This window comes from Podarcis cretensis (assembly GCF_951804945.1).
Source record: "Podarcis cretensis genome assembly, chromosome: 1".
NCBI lineage: Eukaryota > Metazoa > Chordata > Lepidosauria > Squamata > Lacertidae > Podarcis > Podarcis cretensis.
The window spans coordinates 127,412,466-127,431,892 of NC_137170.1; the positions used below are offsets into that span (position 1 = coordinate 127,412,466).

The 19,427-nt window shown below is 45.9% G+C and overlaps 1 protein-coding gene across 3 annotated transcripts in view; it reads left to right on the forward strand.

Annotated features, from left to right (window-relative positions):
- CCDC150 (coiled-coil domain containing 150) overlaps window positions 1–19,427 on the forward strand; it is a 50,276-nt gene that overhangs the window by 22,419 nt on the left and 8,430 nt on the right. For all 3 annotated transcript variants that reach the window (XM_079976795.1, XM_079976797.1, XM_079976796.1), the window contains 8 exons: window positions 1,417–1,500; window positions 6,102–6,209; window positions 7,954–8,016; window positions 12,705–12,833; window positions 14,634–14,803; window positions 15,835–15,925; window positions 16,261–16,430; window positions 17,123–17,249. In XM_079976795.1, the coding sequence (XP_079832921.1) occupies window positions 1,417–1,500; window positions 6,102–6,209; window positions 7,954–8,016; window positions 12,705–12,833; window positions 14,634–14,803; window positions 15,835–15,925; window positions 16,261–16,430; window positions 17,123–17,249 (942 nt within the window). The remainder of the gene's footprint in view (window positions 1–1,416; window positions 1,501–6,101; window positions 6,210–7,953; window positions 8,017–12,704; window positions 12,834–14,633; window positions 14,804–15,834; window positions 15,926–16,260; window positions 16,431–17,122; window positions 17,250–19,427) is intronic.

Sequence of the window (19,427 nt, forward strand, 5' to 3'; positions counted from 1 at the left end):
CCACATTTAATTCTACAAGCTGATCTACTTCTGTTCATGGCCGCTCGGTTAATTGGAGCTGTGTCATTCCGATTCTAATTCCAGGCAAACTTCCAAAGTTTTTTTTGGCGTCTCTCCAGTCATTCTCCAAATCAAAGTTGGGAAACTCTTTGTCCTCTTCCAAATATATCTGCAGACGAATACTTTGAACTTGGCTTTCCACTTTTGAATAATTGTTATTTCCACACAGTTAATGATTATTAGAGTCATATTATATCACCAAATACACCACCTCTCCAGTCTCGCTTGCTATAAATAATCGGGCAGTTGGTTCTTTCAGAGGAGGATTTTGCCATATAACATAGCAAAACAAAATATAAAAACAAAGGAGGCTCACCCCCCCCTTTCAATTCCAACATACCAAGTCTACGTAGATGTTAATCCTTTTTCCGTTCAAATCCTTTTTAGCACCTCAGTGGCTGAATTAATTAGCAGAGTAGTTTCTCCCCCTTCGCTCAGATCATGTCCAAAACCTAAGTCCAATTTTTCATCTTAAGAATTGGAAGCTTGCTGCTAAATGGAGGCGACTTTGGAGAGTTGCGAAGAAACGTCCCAGCGCCCCCCAGCCCCTCCTTCCTTTTGAATTTGGGGCTAGGTGTTGGGTGATCTGCAGATGAGCTGCCACTCCCCAGCCCAGGGAGTGTAGGGAGGCTGATTACCGTATTTTTCGCTCTGTAGGACACACCCGACCATAGGACGCACCTTGTTTTAGAGGGGGAGAACAGGGGAAAAAAATTCTCCCCCTCTCTGCTCAGCGCCCCTTCAGCGAAGCGGCAGGAGAAACGGAGCCCCTTCCATTTCTCCTCCCGCTTCACTTAAGGGGCACTGCACAGCTCTCCCTCTCTGCTGAAGCCAGGAGAGTCTTGATCTCCCGGCTTCAGCAAAAGGAACCCGAAGCCTTTGGAGCACAGTGCGAGGTCCCACTGCGCTCCAGAGGCTTCAGGTGGCTATCCCTGAAGCCTGGAGAGCGAGAGGGGTCGGTGCACACCGACCCCTCTCGCTCTCCAGGATTCAGCAAAAACAACGCGAAGCCAAGGAGTGCGGAAGGAGCGCTCCCTCTGCACTTTGGAGGCTTCGTGTTGCTATCGCTGCAGCCAAGGAGCCTGCATTCGCTCCATAGGACACACACACATTCCCGCTTAATTTTTGAAGGGGAAAAAGTGCGTCCTATAGAGCGAAAAATACGGTACTCCCATCTCAGCCTCTGATTCTGGAACGTACGGCGGTGATGGAATTCAGCCATCCTCCATCGCAGCTCGCCAGAAGCACCTCCTCAAACTAAGAAGCTTTTTGAGTGAGTGAGTGTGTGTGTGTGTGTGTGTGTGTGTGTGTGTTTGTGAGTGAATGAGAATGACCTCTGCTTTTGTCTTCCCCCAGCATGCCCAACAGCAAGTAAAGCAAGTTCTGGAAGAGCTGACGGACACCAAAAATAAATTGGCTTATGAGAAAGGGAAACTTCAGGTATGTCAGCCTTGTGGAGTAAGGCCAGCCACTGGCTGTTCGCCTTCTCTGAAGAGAAGAAGAGTTTGGATTTGATAATCTGCTTTATCACTACCCGAAGGAGTCTCAAAGCGGCCAACATTCTCCTTTCCCTTCCTCCCCCACAACCAACACTCTGTGAGGTGAGTGAGGCTGAGAGACTTCAGAGAAGTGTGACTAGCCCAAGGTCACCCAGCAGCTGCATGTGGAGGAGCAGGGAAGCGAACCCGGTTCACCAGATTACAAGTCCACCGCTCTTAACCACTACACCACACTGGCTCTCAGTTCTTCCCTGCTGATAGACCTTTGCTCTTTTCAGTGCTGCTGTTTCCTGGGTGGGGATGAACAACTATCTCAGCCCTGCTCCCACCCAGCTTAAAAGGACTCAAGAGCAGAATGCATCAGAATACTAGAGCTTTAGTCTTTTGGTGTTAACACAGCCCAAGTTGTAGTAGTGCTGATCATGCAGCCATCCTTTTGTCTCTTTGAAAGGCAGCTGAGTGATGACTATGCAGAAGAGCAGCAAAATCCTGGGGCCAACTGTGGTTTTATTGCTGAGGGCCACTTGGCTGTTTTGTTTTAGTTCTCAGGCTTTTGTACTTTATCAGGGCTTTTTTTCAGCCGGAACTCACCAGAATTCGGTTCCGGCACCTCTCAGGTGGCGCCATTGCCATTCTATTTTTTAATTTTATTTTATTAAGATATAAAACACATACATACACATTTACACAATGCACATACACAACACACTACCTTATTTTCATAACATAAAACATACCTACATTGCTCTATATAATACCTACCTATACTGTACATACCAACCTACCTACACACCTACCCCACACGGACACCCACCAAGCGACTTGACTTCCAGCCGTTCTTGTTACGCTATTTTATTTTTCTTTAATCTCTTCTTCTATCTTGACTTTACTCTCCTTTCATTCTAATCATTTTCTGTATTCACTCAATATCTGTCAAAAATTCTACTTTTTCCACATAAATTTTGATGTATTCCTTAAGGAATTAAGGAGCGCCATTGCCATTCTAAGAGAACAAGGGAGATGTTCAGGTTGAGTTCCGGCACCTCTTTTTCTAGAAAAATGGCACTGTTTAGTATGATTTATTATTATTGTCAGTGCTGCCCAAGGTCCCAGCTCACAGAGGACCAACGCCAGTCCGTGGTTATATACAAAAGTCTTTATTGAAGTTCAGTTTCGATTTCAAAGCCGCGGCGCGCAGCACTACGTCTCAAACTCTAGACCGCTGAAGCTCCGTCTGAATCTCCTCCCCCCAGACACCAGTTTAAGACTCTAGCCTTGCTCCACCTCCTCCTCTGCTCTTTCCTCCTCTGGGTCCGCCTGTCCGCTGGGGTGTCGCCCTTTCTGGACTCTTCTGATGCTGAGTCCCCGGATTCTTCCCCCTGCCTCCGGCGTGCTTTAGGACCTGGCTCCCAATCCGTGCTTCCTGCTGTCCCGCGTGCCTGTACATTTGAACTTGGCGCGCGCGCCCAGCCAGCAACCTTTCTACAGACCGTTACACTGCTCCTGTCACTGCTTCCCCCCTCTGGGGGGGCTAGCTGGACCTGACTTCCCCTCCGTTCCCTCACTCTGCGATGGAGGCGTGGCCAGCTCTGACTCATCTTCTCTCCCTACTGGAGGAGACGCTGGCCCTGATTCATGAGACTCTTCCCCCCCGCTACGCTCTGGTGGGGGAACTGGTCCTGATCTCCCGCTGCTGCTTTGGGAGTCCCCGCTGGCCCCTTGCTTCTGGTGTGTCCCCCCTGGGACCCCCCTTGCCCTGGCCATCGGCGCCCCCCTTGCCCTGGCCATCGGCGCCCCCCTCTGGGAATCTTCTGAATCGCTGGAGAGGCTCATGGAATCTCTCGGGCCACTCTCATACTCCCCTACGCTGCCCTCAGATTCTTCCCCTTCGCTCTCCGTTTCCTCTCTCCCCTGTGTCTCTGCTCCTGAACCCCTGACAATTATTATTATTATTATTATTATTAAAATTTATATAGAATCATAGAGTTGGAAGAGACTACAAGGGCCATCGAGTCCAACCCCCTGCCAAGCAGGAAACACCATCAGAGCACTCCTGACATATGGTTGTCAAGCCTCTGCTTAAAGACCTCCAAAGAAGGAGACTCCACCACACTCCTTGGCAGCAAATTCCACTGTCAAACAGCTCTTACTGTCAGGAAGTTCTTCCTAATGTTTAGGTGGACTCTTCCTTCTTGTAGTTTGAGCGCCGAAACCCCATAGCTGCCTCTGACTGGACTTAACCATCCTACCTTTTTACCTTAACCAAACTTCAGAAGCATAAAAAAGCTTGAGTGAGAGGCGTCTCCCGTTTGCGCTTCTGGGGGCACTCTGAATAGGAGAACTGGCAGGCATTTTGGAAGAGGATGAGAGGGCAGCCATCTTGGACCCAACCAGTTGCTCTTGGAAACAGTAACTCTGAACGTCCAGGACTCGGCATTCCTGAAGGGTTTGCTAGAAGCGTAAAATTGGCTACTTAAAAGCACACATTTTCCTGACAGAAGGCAGAATTGCTAGTTAACTGTCTCCCGGGGGGCTCATTATTGGTGGATCCGCATATGTTACTGTGGCGTTGAGTGACTGGAGTCAATTCCTTACAGGCTCTGCAGAACATTGTTGCCCTTCTTCATAAGATCTCAGGGCGGTTCACAGAATGAAATACAGGATACGAACAAGTAAATAATTAAAACCCAAACAGCAATTATTTGCAGAGAGGGAACTCGCAAGTGCATGTGTGCATCATTAAAAAGGCTCTTCATCCAAGCAAAATGGCAGATTGTACCTCTGAGGTAGCTTTGTATTGTTATGAGATAAAATTATTATTTTTTAAGAAAGGAAAAGGAAAGAAGGCTCCATCATGCTGAATGCATTTGAGCTTGTTATTTTGAAAGCGGTGTGCGCAGGGACCCTTTAAATCGGGGGTGGGGGAGTCTGTGGCTCTCGATGGTGGTGGACTACAACTCCCATCATCTCTGCCCATTAGCCATGCCAGCTGGGGTTGATGGGGTGTTAAACAGCACCTGGAGGCTCCTCAGCCCTGCTTCAAAGCGTTACAGGAGTACCATGTAAACTACTTTTCGGCAAAATCCAACTCAGGTGGTGCTTCTATGGTAAGAAACGGAGCAACTGGTCCTTCTGATGTGGTTTTCTGATGTGGTTGTTTAACATAGCATCTGGAGATGGATCAGTGGGAACCTTGCCCCCAAGGCACCCCTCAAGCTTTCAAAGGGAGCCTGAAATTTGATTTTGGCTCCAGCCAGACTGCACTGGGCTTCTGCTATGTTCTTTTTTTCTTTTTCAGTTCCAAGTGTGCCTATAAACAACAAAGCAACCAGATTTTTCCCCCTTTTGCCAGTTATTTTTATTGACGTTCCATAATTTTAAACAAATTGTCACCAAATCAATACAAATTCAATACAAATTTGAAAGTTGGGCTTCCCTCCCACCCCAGGTGTCCCCTCTATTTTCCTCCTTCCTTTGCTGCTTCCAAAAACAACAACATTTTACCAACTATCATTTCAAAATACATTCCCTACACATCACCTGTTCAGTTACCAATTTCTGCTATGCCTTTTTATTCTTTGTTATAGCCTGTCCTCAAAATAGTCGAGGGTAGAGTAAATCCTCTTCTATCTATCTATAATAGTCGTTCGTAAGTCTTCAAACTTTTCCTTCTGATACCTCTTGAGTAACACTTTGCCGGAGAAAAACAGATCTTGCTTCCTCCCAAACAACATACACACATTCCTCCTTAACATGGCCTTGAACATTGCTGTCTGATATCTGGCCCCAGTAATCAACAACTCGGCCTCACTGGTGTGGCATGCAGGGGGTGAAAATGAAACCCCTAGGGGTGTTTTTTGTGTGTATAAATATATAATATACATTCCCCCCCCCCCACGCGCTGCCCATCTCCCAGCATCAGAAATTAACAGGTAGGGCTTTACAGAGGCAGAAGGAAGGGGAAGAGTCTTAATTTAAGCCAGGCATAGGCAAACTCTGGCCCTCCAGATGTTTTGAGACTACAATTCCCATCATCCCTGACCACTGTTAGCCAGGGATGATGGGAGTTGTAGTTCCAAAACATCTGGAGGGCCAGAGTTTGCCTATGCCTGATTTAAACGGTGCCTTGCATTTTGGAGTCTTTATGACTATTTAGACAGGAAGACGAGGATGGAGACAGAAATAAATGACCAGCTAGGCAGCATACATTTTCAAGGTCACAGGGAGCTGCCAGGTATCGCGTCAGACCCCATTCACTTGGAAATATGTCTCATTCATTTAAATGGGTCTTAGCTTTCATGTAAGTATCTTTAGGACAGCATTCATAAATGAGCTTTCCTCAGTTGAAAACAAGGCACCTGCACAAACTGGCAGAAAAGTAGCTGTAAGCGGCCGGTGTGGGTTTTATTTAAATACCACCTGGATTGTGCCTTTATTGGAACCCTTTTGCCTCCGAGTTTGGCAAACGCCATTGCTGTTTCCAGATCGCAGGCGCGTATTTTAGAAGGCTCTGGAACACGTGTCATCTTTCGTTTATCATAGACCAGAGTGAAGCAGCTGGAAGAAAAGGCGCAGTCCCTCCTGGACACACACTCGGAAAACAGCCGGCTTCGCAAGCTGAACACCGCCTTGGAGACAAAGTGTAACCAGGTACCATCCAGTTATATTGACATACAGTGTGGGTTGCCAGTCTTCTGGGCTGAAGGACAAGCTGGGGAAATTCCTCTTTGTGCCATGACATAATTAGATTCTGTACTCAGAAAGTCGGCACAAAGATTTCTGCTTGCGCAACAGAGCTTCCCACTCTCCTCCTCCTCCCCCTGTGTTCCCCCCAAATCTGTCCTAGGGGTCCCCCTAATAATTTAGAGCAGATTTGGGAAGGGTGCAGGATGCACTCAGGAGAAGGGGTGGGGAGTCCCACTGTGCTCATGGAAATCCTTGCACTGATAGTAGAATACTGCCCATTATGCTTGGTGCATATTTACATATTACCTACATCAGTGTTTCCCAACCTTGTGCCTCCAGCTGTTTTTGGACTACAATTCCCATCATCCCTTGCCACTGGTCTTGCTAGTCAGGGATGATGGGAGTTGTAGTTCAAAAACAGCTGGAGGCACAAGGTTGGGAAACACTGACCTACATTCATGAAACAGCAATATTTTGGCTTTCCTGGCATTTGGAAGCAGAGTGCTAGAAGTCTTAATCAAGCTTTCTGAGCATTGGTCAGGTATTGTTATTCTACAGTGGTGCCTCGCAAGACGAAATTAATCCGTTCTGTGAGGCTCTTCGTATAGCGGTTTTTTCGTCTTGCGAAGCAAGCCCATTGACAGCTTAGCGGATTAGCGCTATTAGCGGTTTAGCGGCTTTTAGCGATCAGCTGTTAAGCGGCTTATCAGCAGATCAGCTGATAAGCGGCTTAGCGCCTTAGGAAAAGGGGGGGGGAACCCACAGGAACTCGCAAGATATTTTTGTCTTGCGAAGCAAGCCCATAGGGAAATTCGTTTTGCGAAGCGCCTCCAAAACGGAAAACCCTTTCGTCTAGCGGGTTTTCCGTCTTGCGAGGCGTTCGTCTTGCGGGGCACCACTGTATTTTGCAGCTACTCTGCACTAACATTAGGATTGGAAAACAATACAGTGGTAAAGGTAAAAGGTAAAGGGACCCCTGACCATTAGGTCCAGTCGTGGCCGACTCTGGGGTTGCCGCGCTCATCTCGCTTTATTGGCTGAGGGAGCCTGTGTACAGCTTCCAGGTCATGTGGCCAGCATGACTAATCCGATTCTGGCGAACCAGAGCAGCGCACGGAAACACCGTTTACCTTCCCGCCAGATTTATCTACTTGCACTTTGACGTGCCTTCGAACTGCTAGGTTAGCAGGAGCTGGGACCGAGCAACGGGAGCTCACCCCGTCGCGGGGATTTGAACCGACGACCTTCTGATCAGCAAGTCCTAGGTTCTGTGGTTTAACCCACAGCACCACCCGCGTCCCTAGAATACAGTGATACCTGGGGTTAAGTACTTAATTCGTTCCGGAGGTCCATTCTTAACCTGAAACTGTTCTTAACCTGAAGCACTATTTTAGCTTATGGGGCCTCCTGCTGCCACTGCGCCGCCAGAGCACGATTTCTGTTCTCATCCTGAAGCAAAGTTCTTAACCCAAGGTACTATTTCTGGGTTAGCTGAGTCTGTAACCTGAAGCGTATGTAACCTGAAGCTTATGTAACCCAAGGTACCACTGTAATTCGGTTTTTCAAAAAAACTAAATTCTGTGCCAGTGTCCAGATTCCGTGGGCATTAATGGATGCATGGAACGCAGAGAGCTCAGGAGAAATTGCTGGTGGAAACGAGCTGTCTTTGAAGAGCCTCATTTCAGCTTTTTATTGCCTCACTTTTCAGATGAATGCCGAACTTGCCTCCATTAGGATCAACACGCAGAGGATGGAAGCAAAGCTAAAACAGGTACTGGAACAATGGCAATGCCCTTCAGTTAACACCCTCATGTTTTGGACAGCAAAGGGTCCACAGCAAAGGACTGTATTCTTTCTGACAAATATACAGAATAAGAATAAACGGTGGCTGTTCAGATCATCGTTCTGGCGTTGTAAGGCCTGCCTGCCTGCTTTCAAACTGCATTACCTGTGCTGGGACTTTATATTCAGCCTCACCTGAATATATGATTTCTCGGTACGGCTAGTAAGTGAAGAAATATTGCAGGGGGAAGGGGAGAAACTCGGCCAAGGAAGACAAGGCTTTCCACCTTGTCCTTTCTCCAAGTCCACTCTCTTCCTGCACAGTTGCCTCTGGGCCAAAGAGATGGCTTTGAGGGTTCATCACTTTCTATAGCTCCCAAAGCCATAGCAAAGGCTTGTGCTTGCTTGGGCATGCCCAGAGTTGTCATGAGGACTAGAGCGCTTGAATGCGAGGCGCTACTGCCTCCAGGATGGCTGTGGTGCCAAAGGGAGGGGGGTGGTTAGCTTGTTCTGACACACACACACAACCTCCTGCCCAGAAGCTGTTTCCCACTTTAGGGGTGTGTGTGTGTGTGTAAAGGTAAAGGGACCCCTGACCATTAGGTCCAGTCGTGGCCGACTCTGGGGTTGCGGCACTCATCTCGCTTTATTGGCTGAGGGTGCCGGCGTACAGCTTTCGGGTCATGTGGCCAGCATGACTAAGCCACTTCTGGCGAACCAGAGCACCTTACAGAAATGCTGTTTACCTTCCCACCGTAGCGGTACCCATTTATCTACTTGCACTTTGACATGCTTTCGAACTGCTAGGTTGGCAGGAGCTGGGACCGAACAACGGGAGCTCACCCTGTTGCCAGGATTCGAACCGCCGACCTTCTGATCGGCAAGCCCTAGGCTCTGTGTGTGTGTGTGTGTGTGTGTGTGTGTGTGTGTGTATAAAATATTTTTTTATTAAATTTTCTGTTTTATAATTTAGAATATTCATTTAGAAAACCTTAAAATATCAATAACTTCCCTTCTTCTCTTTCCATGGTTCATTTTGCATAGCAATAAATGCCTGCATATTTTACATAAACTAAACCATTCAGTATTCCATTGTTTCTGCAATCAAAACTTATTTACACTGTTGAATTTATCTGAATGCTGCCCATGTTTTCAAGTGTACACAGTTATCCCCCCAACACTTCAGATGCATATTTGTGGGACTCACATTATTTTTGTAATTTTAAGTTTCTCAAAACTGCTTTTAAACATTGTGCAATGTTGCGTCCTAATTGTTGCGATTCACCCTGGGACCTTAGGGCGAAGTGGTGGATAATAAATTGTAGTCGTCATCATCATCATCATTATCTCAGGGTTGGTGCTGGCTTGAAGGGAAGCAAGTGGAAAGAAAGCATTTGATTAGCAGATTTGACAAAATTGACTCCCAGGCAGGCTGTTCCACATTTAGTTCCTGTTTGCTGCTCAGGATGAAGGCAATATGTCTGCACAATCTTCAGTCCATGCACAATATTTAAATAAACATAGACAGTGGTAGGTCCCTGGCACCCTCTCCTCCCCCCCCCCCCATTTTGAAAACCTCAATATCTGAAAGTAGAGACACTTTGGCTTATGTTCTGTTAATATGTATGTGCCTATGTTAAATTTTTGGGACGGGGGTGGCGCTGTGGGTTAAACCATAGAGCCTAGGACTTGCTGATCAGAAGGTCGGCGGTTCGAATCCCCGCGACGGGGTGAGCTCCCGTTGCTTGGTCCCTGCTCCTGCCAACCTAGCAGTTCGAAAGCACGTCAAAGTGCAAGTAGATAAATAGGTACCACTCCGGCGGGAAGGTAAACGGCATTTCTGTGCGCTGCTCTGGTTTGCCAGAAGCGGCTTAGTCGTGCTGGCCACATGACCCAGAAGCTGTATGCTGGCTCCCTCAGCCAATAAAGCGATATGAGCGCCGCAACTGCAGAGTCAGCCACAACTGGACCTAATGGTCAGGGGTCCCTTTACCTTTACGTTAAATTTTAGGAAGAAACACGGTGTGAGATTAATCACTCAAACGCACCTTGTCCATGTGTAACAATTACAGAGGGTGATTTTAAAAGCTAGTCCTACTCACAATAGACCTATTGAAGCTAATGAGCACAACTAACTTAGGTTCATTAATTTCAGTGAGTCTGCCCCACACAGGACTTGGTTAATACAACCCAGGAAAATTGTAAGGTATGCCATTGTTGTTAATTCCTAAGTAATCAGGTGAGTGGTGTTGATACAAGATCAGGAGAGGAGCATCTATGCTCTCAAGGAGTCTAAACCAAGCATACAACGAAAAAGATATTAGGTGTAGAGGTAGTTTTAAAAACACAGAATCAGGAATGGAATTCAGGTCTACTTCATAGCTGTCAACTCTTCCCTTTTTTTAAGGGAAATTCCCTTATTCCGAATAGGATTCCTCGCAAGAAAAGGGAAAAGTTGACAGCTATGGTCTACTTACCGGTCTGTGCAACTCCTCCCCCTAATTTAAATGGAAGAAACCGGATTGGTGGGCTGTTCTGCTCTGCTTGGGTCACACTTTGAGCTCAGAGGTTAGGCCTCGTGACATCACAAACAGAGCAGGGTGATGTCTTAGTGACTTCAGAGAGAACACATGTTGATTTATCTTTGGATAGGAGGCTTTGTTGAGCATTTAAACTTCAAACAGCCACCAAGAAGCACAGATTTAAGATGGCTTCCTTTAGACTCCCTCAGTGACGCAATAACTCTTATAAATTGACTCGTCGTTGGGCTGAGTGGCAGGATTTGCAAATGGAGCCCTTGCCAACCATTAAGTTGCTAGACGTTAGGGGCATCTGTTTTCGTCTCGCATTGCCTTCTCCAGTTGCTTGGTTTCCCCTGCTCGGGCAGCTAGTGCTATAGTAAAAATGCCTCTCCAAAAAAGAAAGTCATCTGAGAATTGCTGGCCGCAGAAATCCAATGAGCGTTTTAGATCATGCCTGGCCTGTGAGACCAAGGGACTTCGTGGGCGACCTTCTACTGCGTGCTCCCCTGAGCGCAGAGTTCGTTTCATGATAGATCTGCCCGGAAGGGAAGCTGCATCTGAGTGTGGGGATTGTCCCCCTGCCTCTCCGAGGGTTCTCTTCAAGGCTATAAAGGCCATGAAAGAAAAGCTGGACACTAAAAAAGATACCACCGACTTAGAAACTGAGTGGGATATAACCAGTGAGGGGACAGATCTTCAGAGGGTGAGTGCCAAGCCTGAAAATGGTGAAGATGGAGAGGTTTGCGTAAAAGGTAAAGGGACCCCTGACCATTAGGTCCAGTCGTGGCCGACTCTGGGGTTGCGGCGCTCATCTCGCTTCATTGGCCGAGGGAGTACAGCTTCCGGGTCATGTGGCCAGCATGACTAAGCCACTTCTGGCGAACCAGAGCAGCGCATGGAAACGCCGTTTACCTTCCCGCCAGAGCGGTACCTATTTATCTACTTGCGCTTTGACGTGCTTTCGAACTGCTAAGTGGGCAGGAGCAGGGACCAAGCAACGGGAGCTCACCCCATTGCAGGGATTAGAACCGCCGACCTTCTGATCGGCAAGTCCTAGGCTCTGTGGTTTAACCCACAGCGCCACCTGCGTCCCTAAATGTATAAAATGCATAAATGTACAAAATGTCTAAGAGGCATAAAATGTAACCGAACCTAATAACTGAGGCCATGTACATAATTCCCATATACTCTGTGTTCAGTGTGTCCCCAGTGGTTTGGGAAGCGGTGTACCTATCCTATTGTTACTTACGAAATACTGTGTTTCGATGGATGAGTTCCCCCCATCTCCCCAAACCAGGTCCGATCCAAATTGAGAAACCTGGCAGTATGTTAAAAGATGTTCCATGTACTGTGTGCGCCTTAGATCTAATATGAACTGGGGAAATGGAGGTCCTGGAAAATTGTGACGTGGGTGGCACTGTGGTCTAAACCACCAAGCCTCTTCGGCTTGCCGATCAGAAGGTCGGTGGTTCAAATCCCCGCAAAGGGGTGAGCTCCCATTGGTCTGTCCCAGCTCCTGCCAACCTAGCAGTTCGAAAGCATGCCAGTGCAAGTAGATAAATAGGTACCACTGCAGCGGGAAGGTAAATGGTGTTTTCGTGCGCTCTGCTTTCCGTCATGGTGTCCCGTTGTGCCAGAAGAGGTTTAGTCATGCTGGCCACATGATCCGGAAAGCTCTCTGTGGACAAATGCCGGCTCCCTTGGCCTGAAAGCGAGATGAGCGCCACAACCCCATAGTCGCCTTTGACTGGACTTAACCGTCCAGGGTCCTTTACCTTTACCTTTTTACTGGAAAACCTCTGAGCAAATAGCTCATCAAACCCCTTACAACTCTGTGGCACGCAGGTAGGAGAATGGGCTGGTCAGTGTTTAGGGTCGCCATATTTCAAAAAGTAAAAACCAGGGCACGCGATTCTTTGATTGACTTGTCTAAGATCCAGGATGAAGCACCGCTTTTCAGAAACTACTGGTTGTATGGCAGCCCTATCAGTGCTTTCAACGGGCCTGGTCAGGCCATTTGTCTTGTACTTTTATCTACAGGGCTGAAAAGACAAGGAGGCCCAAATGCTCTGAAAATCTTTTCTGTACTCTTGGAACCAGTTCTTGGCACTTAGAAGCACATTTCTCCTTCCTTCCCCCTCTGTTTTTGTAAAAGACACAGTCTGCCCTTGTCTGCAGAGAGGACGATTTTTCTGTGACCGTCAAAACCCGTGATGAAGCGCTGAGAGAGAACCAGAAGCTCAAAGGGCAAATAAGTGCAACTGAAGAGAGAGAAAAACACAAGGTAGCAAATGTTCTTTGGGTGCTTTAGCTTTGTCCGGACTTCGTTGCAGCAAACCTACCACAATGTGTGTTTTGAAATTTCTCCTCCACATCACCTGTCACTCCTATCCTGAGATACGGATGCCTTTCAAGTGTTAATTCCCCAGATAGAAACCTTGCCTTATTTCTGAGTAAGAATCATTATTAGAGATTGGAATCATTTTATTAGAGTTGGCCCCATCTAAGAAGTAAAAAAACAACATGGTGTAAGAGGATACAATCATACTCAGGGCCAGTTTAGAGAGAAGATGGATGGATTTTCAATTAACGATCCTCTTTGTTTTAAATCATTTTTAAATTTTAAATCATTCTGTCATTCCTTGTATTGGTTTGCTGATCTCATTGATGCTGTTGTGTTAGTTTTTAATACAGTGGTACTTCTGGTTACGAACTTAATTCATTCCGGAGGTCTGTTCTTATCCTGAAACCGTTCTTAACCTGAGGTACCACTTTAGCTAATGGGGCCTCTCACCACCGCTGTGCCGCTGGTGCACAATTTCTGTTCTCATCCTGAGGTAAAGTTCTTAACCCGATGTACTACTTTAGGGTTAGCAGAGTCTGTAACCTGAAGTGTTTGTAACCCAAGGTGTTTGTAACCTGAGGTACTACTGTAATTTAGATATTGATGCTTGCTATTTAGGAAAAAAATGTTTTTAATAGTTTAGATATTGATGTTTGCTGTTTGAAAATTGTTTTATATTTGTTGTGAGCTGCCTTGAGAAAACATATGTCTTGAAAGGCAGGATAGAAATCTCTGGAATGAATGAATGAAATGATTCGGCCGTTGAGGCCTGATTTTTGTTTTTCATATTGGTCTGTGAGGTACCAAGGTACAAAATCGGGAGCACAAACAATAATTTGAGGGGAAGCGGTGCTGTCAATGTTGTTAAAGCCAAGTAGGTCTCCTTTTTGGTGTCTGGATGAGAGAATACTTTGGCAAACTTTGTGCGAGCTTGGTGGAGCTTTTTGAAGGAAGAATGGGATATAAGTCTAATCCAGTTTTAAAAAATTAAACATCTCTATATAAAACAGGGGGAAGGAAGAGAAAATCTGACCAATTTGTATGTTTACCCATGCAAACATTGACAAACAGCACACAGCTGCCAATCTCATTCCCATTGATTTTGGCTCTGCACTACAGTTCAATTTTCAGGAAAGACATTTTATAAATGCTTATTATCAAGGGTGAAGGAGATTGAGGTGACGTTCTCAGAGCCCAAAGTACAGTGGTCCTTCAGAAGTCGAACGAAATCCGTTCTGGAAGTCCGTTCGACTTCTGAAACGTTTGATTTTCAAATTGCGGCTTCCGATTGGCTGCAGGAAGCTCCTGCAGCCAATCGGAAGCCGCATCAGACGTTTGGGTTCCAAAGAACATTCATAAACTGGAACACTTACTTCCAGGTTTGCGGCGTTCAGGAGCCGAAACGTTTGACTCGCAAGGCATTTGGGATCCAAGGTACGACTGTAAAGGTGTCGTTTGCTGAGCGCACAAAGCTGCATTTATACAGAATCACACCACTGGTCCATCTTGCCTACCCTATTTTTGTCTGGCAGGGTTTGGCCTTTGTCTTGCCATCCAGTGTTTCAAAGGTCTTGCCAAGGATACCTGATATATCCTTGAAGTAGAAATGTCAGGAACGGAACCTGGGACCTTCAGCAAGCAAAGTAGGCCCTCTGCTGTCGCTTGTGACCCAATACCATCCCAAGTAATCGTGATTGAGACCCCTTGCTCTTTCTTTCGCATTCCCCTTTCGTACTTCAGATGACTAATCTGCGACGCAAGCTGGAAGAGTCAAAGGAAGACAATGCCAAAGTGACAGCTATGTTGGAGAATGTGTTGGGCTCTCATAACAAAATGCAGGTGGCTCTGGAGAAGATTCAGACTGAGCTGGGACGGAAGGATTCTGAGGTGGCGGAGCTGAAGAAGGACAGGTAACTTGGCTGCCTGCTTTGTATGACATTCAAACACACATTTAGTGGCAACTTTTAAAAAAAAAACTGAGTTGGATAATATAAGGGGGGAGATGAGAATTGCAGACAATAATATAAGGAATCATTTCGGGGGGAATCATTTCAAACTATCTGCTTTTTTACGAATGGTCTTCCCCGAAACACTGTGTGATTTATGGTCTCCATTTAAAAATAAGAAACTGGCTGCAGAGTGGGTAGAAATTGTGAGAGAGGTACTTAACTTCAGATAGATCAAGATCAAATGAGGGAATGATGATAACCATTGACTAGGCTGAAAATGAATGGAAGAAAGACAATACGTTTGAAGAAAAGAAAAGGGAAAAGGGAAAGGAAAAGGTGGAACTTGAATGCTGTTTGTACTCATGCCATTGGAAGATTCAGGAGTAATTAATTTGGATGCTTTATGTAAAATGAGAAGTATTTGCTTTGAAAGCAAAACAGTACAAGCCATTGCTTATCTAAATGACAGTTTATTAAACCATAACCTAGTGCTGTGTGTGAACCTTGCCCAGCAGCCTAACATGTTTGTTCAGCACCATGAAACCACAGTCTGATGCCTTGGTGTGTTGCTGATATATGAACCCTGGTTTGCTTTAACCACGGCTTGGTGTTACAGCGTTAGTCCTAGGCTTTGGTGTGTCTCCCCACCTCGGAAGCTTGGCAAACTACAAAGGCACGAGGAAGCAGCAGCTGGAAAACAATTCAAACTTTGAAGAAACAAGCTATGGTTGGATCGTCTGTGGGGCAACTCGTGGTTAAAATGTGGTTTGCTAAGCAAACCACGGCTTAGCATTATGTGCAAACCAAACCATTGTCTGATAATATTCAAGGAGTCTTTCAACTGTGTATGCCTCAAGAGCAGAGTGGAATTAATTCAATCATAGTTGAGGCTCTTCTTTGATGGAATAAAAAAAAAAACACGGAGGAAGCTTCCCTATTGCCCTTTGCTTTGTTTGTTCTCTCTTGCATCGTCTCCTTGCTTCCTTTTGCAGGACCCAAAGCCAGCAAAGAATTCTGATGCTAGAGGCAGAGCTGGAGGAATGCCACAGCAAAATGACCTTGCAATCTCAACACAGCTTTAAGGTAAAAATCAGCATCTTCCAGTGGCTATCATAGACTAAAACCAGCAATACATTCAGCATGGATAGCATGTCTGGAAGGACTGTATCCTGCAAAGCAGGAACAAAGTTCATTTGTCCGTAAATAGTTGGTGTAATTATTTTGAGCATAATGTATATTTGGCAACTGACTGTTCATTTTACTGGGGTTTTTTCCCATCCATGAAGCCATTTCCAAATTAAGATTCGTAGCGACAGCTGCATAAGTTTGTTTAATCATCTGAATAAAATTGTTGTTTCACAACTGTATGCTTCATAAAGAGAATCATTGCTACCCTGTGCTTTTTCTCCCCCTAAAAGATGGAAGCTCTTTGTAAAATTCTGGAGGCCTCCAAAGCAGACAACAAGAAACTTGCCCAAAATTTAGAGCAAACGCTGCAGACCAACAGTGCTCTGCAAAGCAAGCTTATGCTTATTCGAGATGAACTGGAAAGCAAAGAAGCCGAGTGCCAGGAACTAATGGAATGCAGGTAAGACTTAGCTAGGCAGGAGATTTTGCCTTTCCAGTCTGAACAGCTGAAGTCCGGATCTGACTTTTAAGGCAGTAGAAACTTGTTACCTGCTGAGCCATCAACTTGGCAAGGCAGGGCCCTAAATGTGCAGAGGGGGTCTGCAGCTTTGAAATTTGTCTGAGGAACCCAGGGTCTCAATGGGGAATGAATTGCAAAGGGAAGAAAAAGGATTTAACCCCCTTCCGTCTGGCCTGTAAGACAGAGCTATTCCGCCTGGCCTTTAATTTGAATTCAGCCTGATCTTTTATTTCCCTTCTCTTCCCTCCCCCTCCCCTTTTATGAAGATCACTCACTCTGAGACCCCACAGCTAATTCTCCCCTGGCCTCCTTGCTAGCCCAAGTAGAAGCAATTCAGCCCTGGGGATTATCTTTTTGATTTTTGAATTTTATTGTTATTCATGCTTTTATACTGTATTTTATGCTTTTATAATAAAGTGTTTTAAATTTGTTGTTAGCTGCCCTGAGCCCAGTTTTTGAACCGGGAAGGGTGGGGTATAAATTAAAAAAAATTATTATTGTTATTATTATTATTATTATTATTATTATTATTATTATATTTGGGAAGCATCAGTGCTGCATGTTTTCAGACTTTACTTTCCTGAAAAAGCGAGCGACCTCCTGTTAATCTATTTCCCTCTGCCTTGCTAAAGGGACCAGTTAATTGAGGAAACCAAGTTGGAAGTAAAGTTGTATGCAGATCGCCTTGAGACTCTGAAGAAACAGTTTCAGACTGAGCGGGAAGTAACCAAGAAGGCTGCTCAAAAGGAATCGGCTGAGGTGTGAGGAGGTGGAAGAGTTTTGAGTTTTTCTCGGTGGTCACGGTTGCACGTAAATGCTACGGTGAAAATCCTGGCTTCATAAGCCAGGATATGCACGGGCTCCCTTTGGGCAAGTAGCTGAACAAGCCAGGATTCATCACTTAGCCATTGCTTCCTGTTACGTATGAACCTGGAAAACTACGGTTAATGGCTTCCAAGCAAGCAAACTTTAAATCATGGATCATTCTCCCCACCCTCACATTCAATTTTTGATACTCTCTCGATATGTTGTACCTCTCCCTTCACTCTTCTTTCCACCTTCTTACCCAAACTGATGTTTTTCTTTATGTGTTCTCTTTCTAATTCTCCTAGAATTGTTCTTCTTTTCATTCTCCCTTTATTTATTTTTTACAAAATACAAACATGCCAGGAAGGAAAAGCTTTTATCCTACCCAGAAACTGAATATTTTCCCATATATATGAGTTTCCAACTCTCAATAAATAAATGTGCTTAGCTGAGTCCAGTATTACTATAATAAGTTAATTTCAGCATAAGTGCCATCACTCTGATTTTCTTTTCCTCTTTTGCTAACGTCCTTCAAGCCTAGTTTGCACATAATGCTAAATTGTTGTTTCTTAAGCTGTGGCTGAGCATTTGTTAAACCATGGCTGCTGGGCAGTATTCACACATAACTGGTTTGTTTACTGTCAACAAAATAATAATTCGAAGCCACGGTTTGCTGTTGGCTTACTAACCATGGCTGCTGGGCAGTATTCACACATAACTGGTTTGTTTACTGTCAACAAAATAATAATTCGAAGCCACGGTTTGCTGTTGGCTTACTAACCATGGCTTGTTTGAACTGTGGCTTGGAATTGTGAGAACCCAGCATTGCCTCTTAAGACGTGATGAAAGAGCGGGTGGAAAACAAAACAAAGTTGGAGAAGTAAGCTATTCGTTGGAATTTTTGTGAGACAGCTCATGGTTAATTCATGGTTTGTAAAGCAACCCACTGCTTAAACAACCATGAGCAAAATTGTTTGGATGGAAACTGCTCCTAGGGAAGCAAAGAGGGCTATGATTAGAAGAAATGCCCCCCCCCCCAACTTAACAGCCAGTTATTTTATTTTCTAGGTTTTGTGGGGTTGTATACAGGAAGATGGGACGTGGGTGGCGCTGTGGCTTAAACCACAGAGCCTAGGACTTGCCGATCAGAAGGTCGGCGGTTCAAATCCCAACGACAGGGTGAGCTCCCATTGCTCGGTCCCTGCTCCTGCCAACCTAGCAGTTCGAAAGCACGTCAAAGTGCAAGTAGATAAATAGGTACTGCTCCAGTGGGAAGGTAAATGGCATTTCCGTGTGCTGCTCTGGTTCGCCAGAAGTGGCTTAGTCATGCTAGCCACATGACCCGGAAGCTGTACGCCAGCTCCCTCGGCCAATAAAGCGAGATGAGCGCCGCAACCTCCGAGTCGGCCACGACTGGACCTAATGGCCAGGGGTCCCTTTACCCTTTACCTTATAGAGGAAGATGGGACACGGGTGGTGCTGTGGTCTAAATCACAGAGCCTAGGGCTTGCCGATCAGACGGTTGGCTGTTCGAATCCCCGCGACGGGGTGAGCTCCCGTTGCTCGATCCCTGCTCCTGCCCACCTAGCCGTTCGAAAGCACGTCAGAGTGCAAGTAGATAAATAGGTACCGCTCTGGCGGGAAGGTAAACAGCATTTCCATGTGCTGCTCTGGTTCGCCAGAAGCGGCTTAGTCATGCTAGCCATATGACCCGGAAGCTGTCTGTGGACAAACGCCGGCACCCTCGGCTTATAGAGCAAGATGAGCGTGTCAACCCCAGAGTCGTTTGCGACTGGACCTAACGGTCAGGGGTACCTTTACCTTGATAGAGGAAGATAAAATGTGTGTTCTTTCCCTAGGGTGGCTTTTTCATTCAGAACTGACCTAAAGGTGTCAACCAAGGTTCAGATGGCAGACATCACTTTTCAATTCCACCATGGATATATGCACCCCTGTGAATTTTCATGAGGCTGCAGCTGGCTAAAATCACAAGAACATTGACCGCAGCTTTGAGACTAGCTCACACTTTTTGTCCATCTAGCTCAGGGTTCCCCAAACTTGGGTCTCCAGATGGTTTTGGACTACAATTCCCATCATCCCTGACCACTGGTCCTGCTACCTAGGGATGAT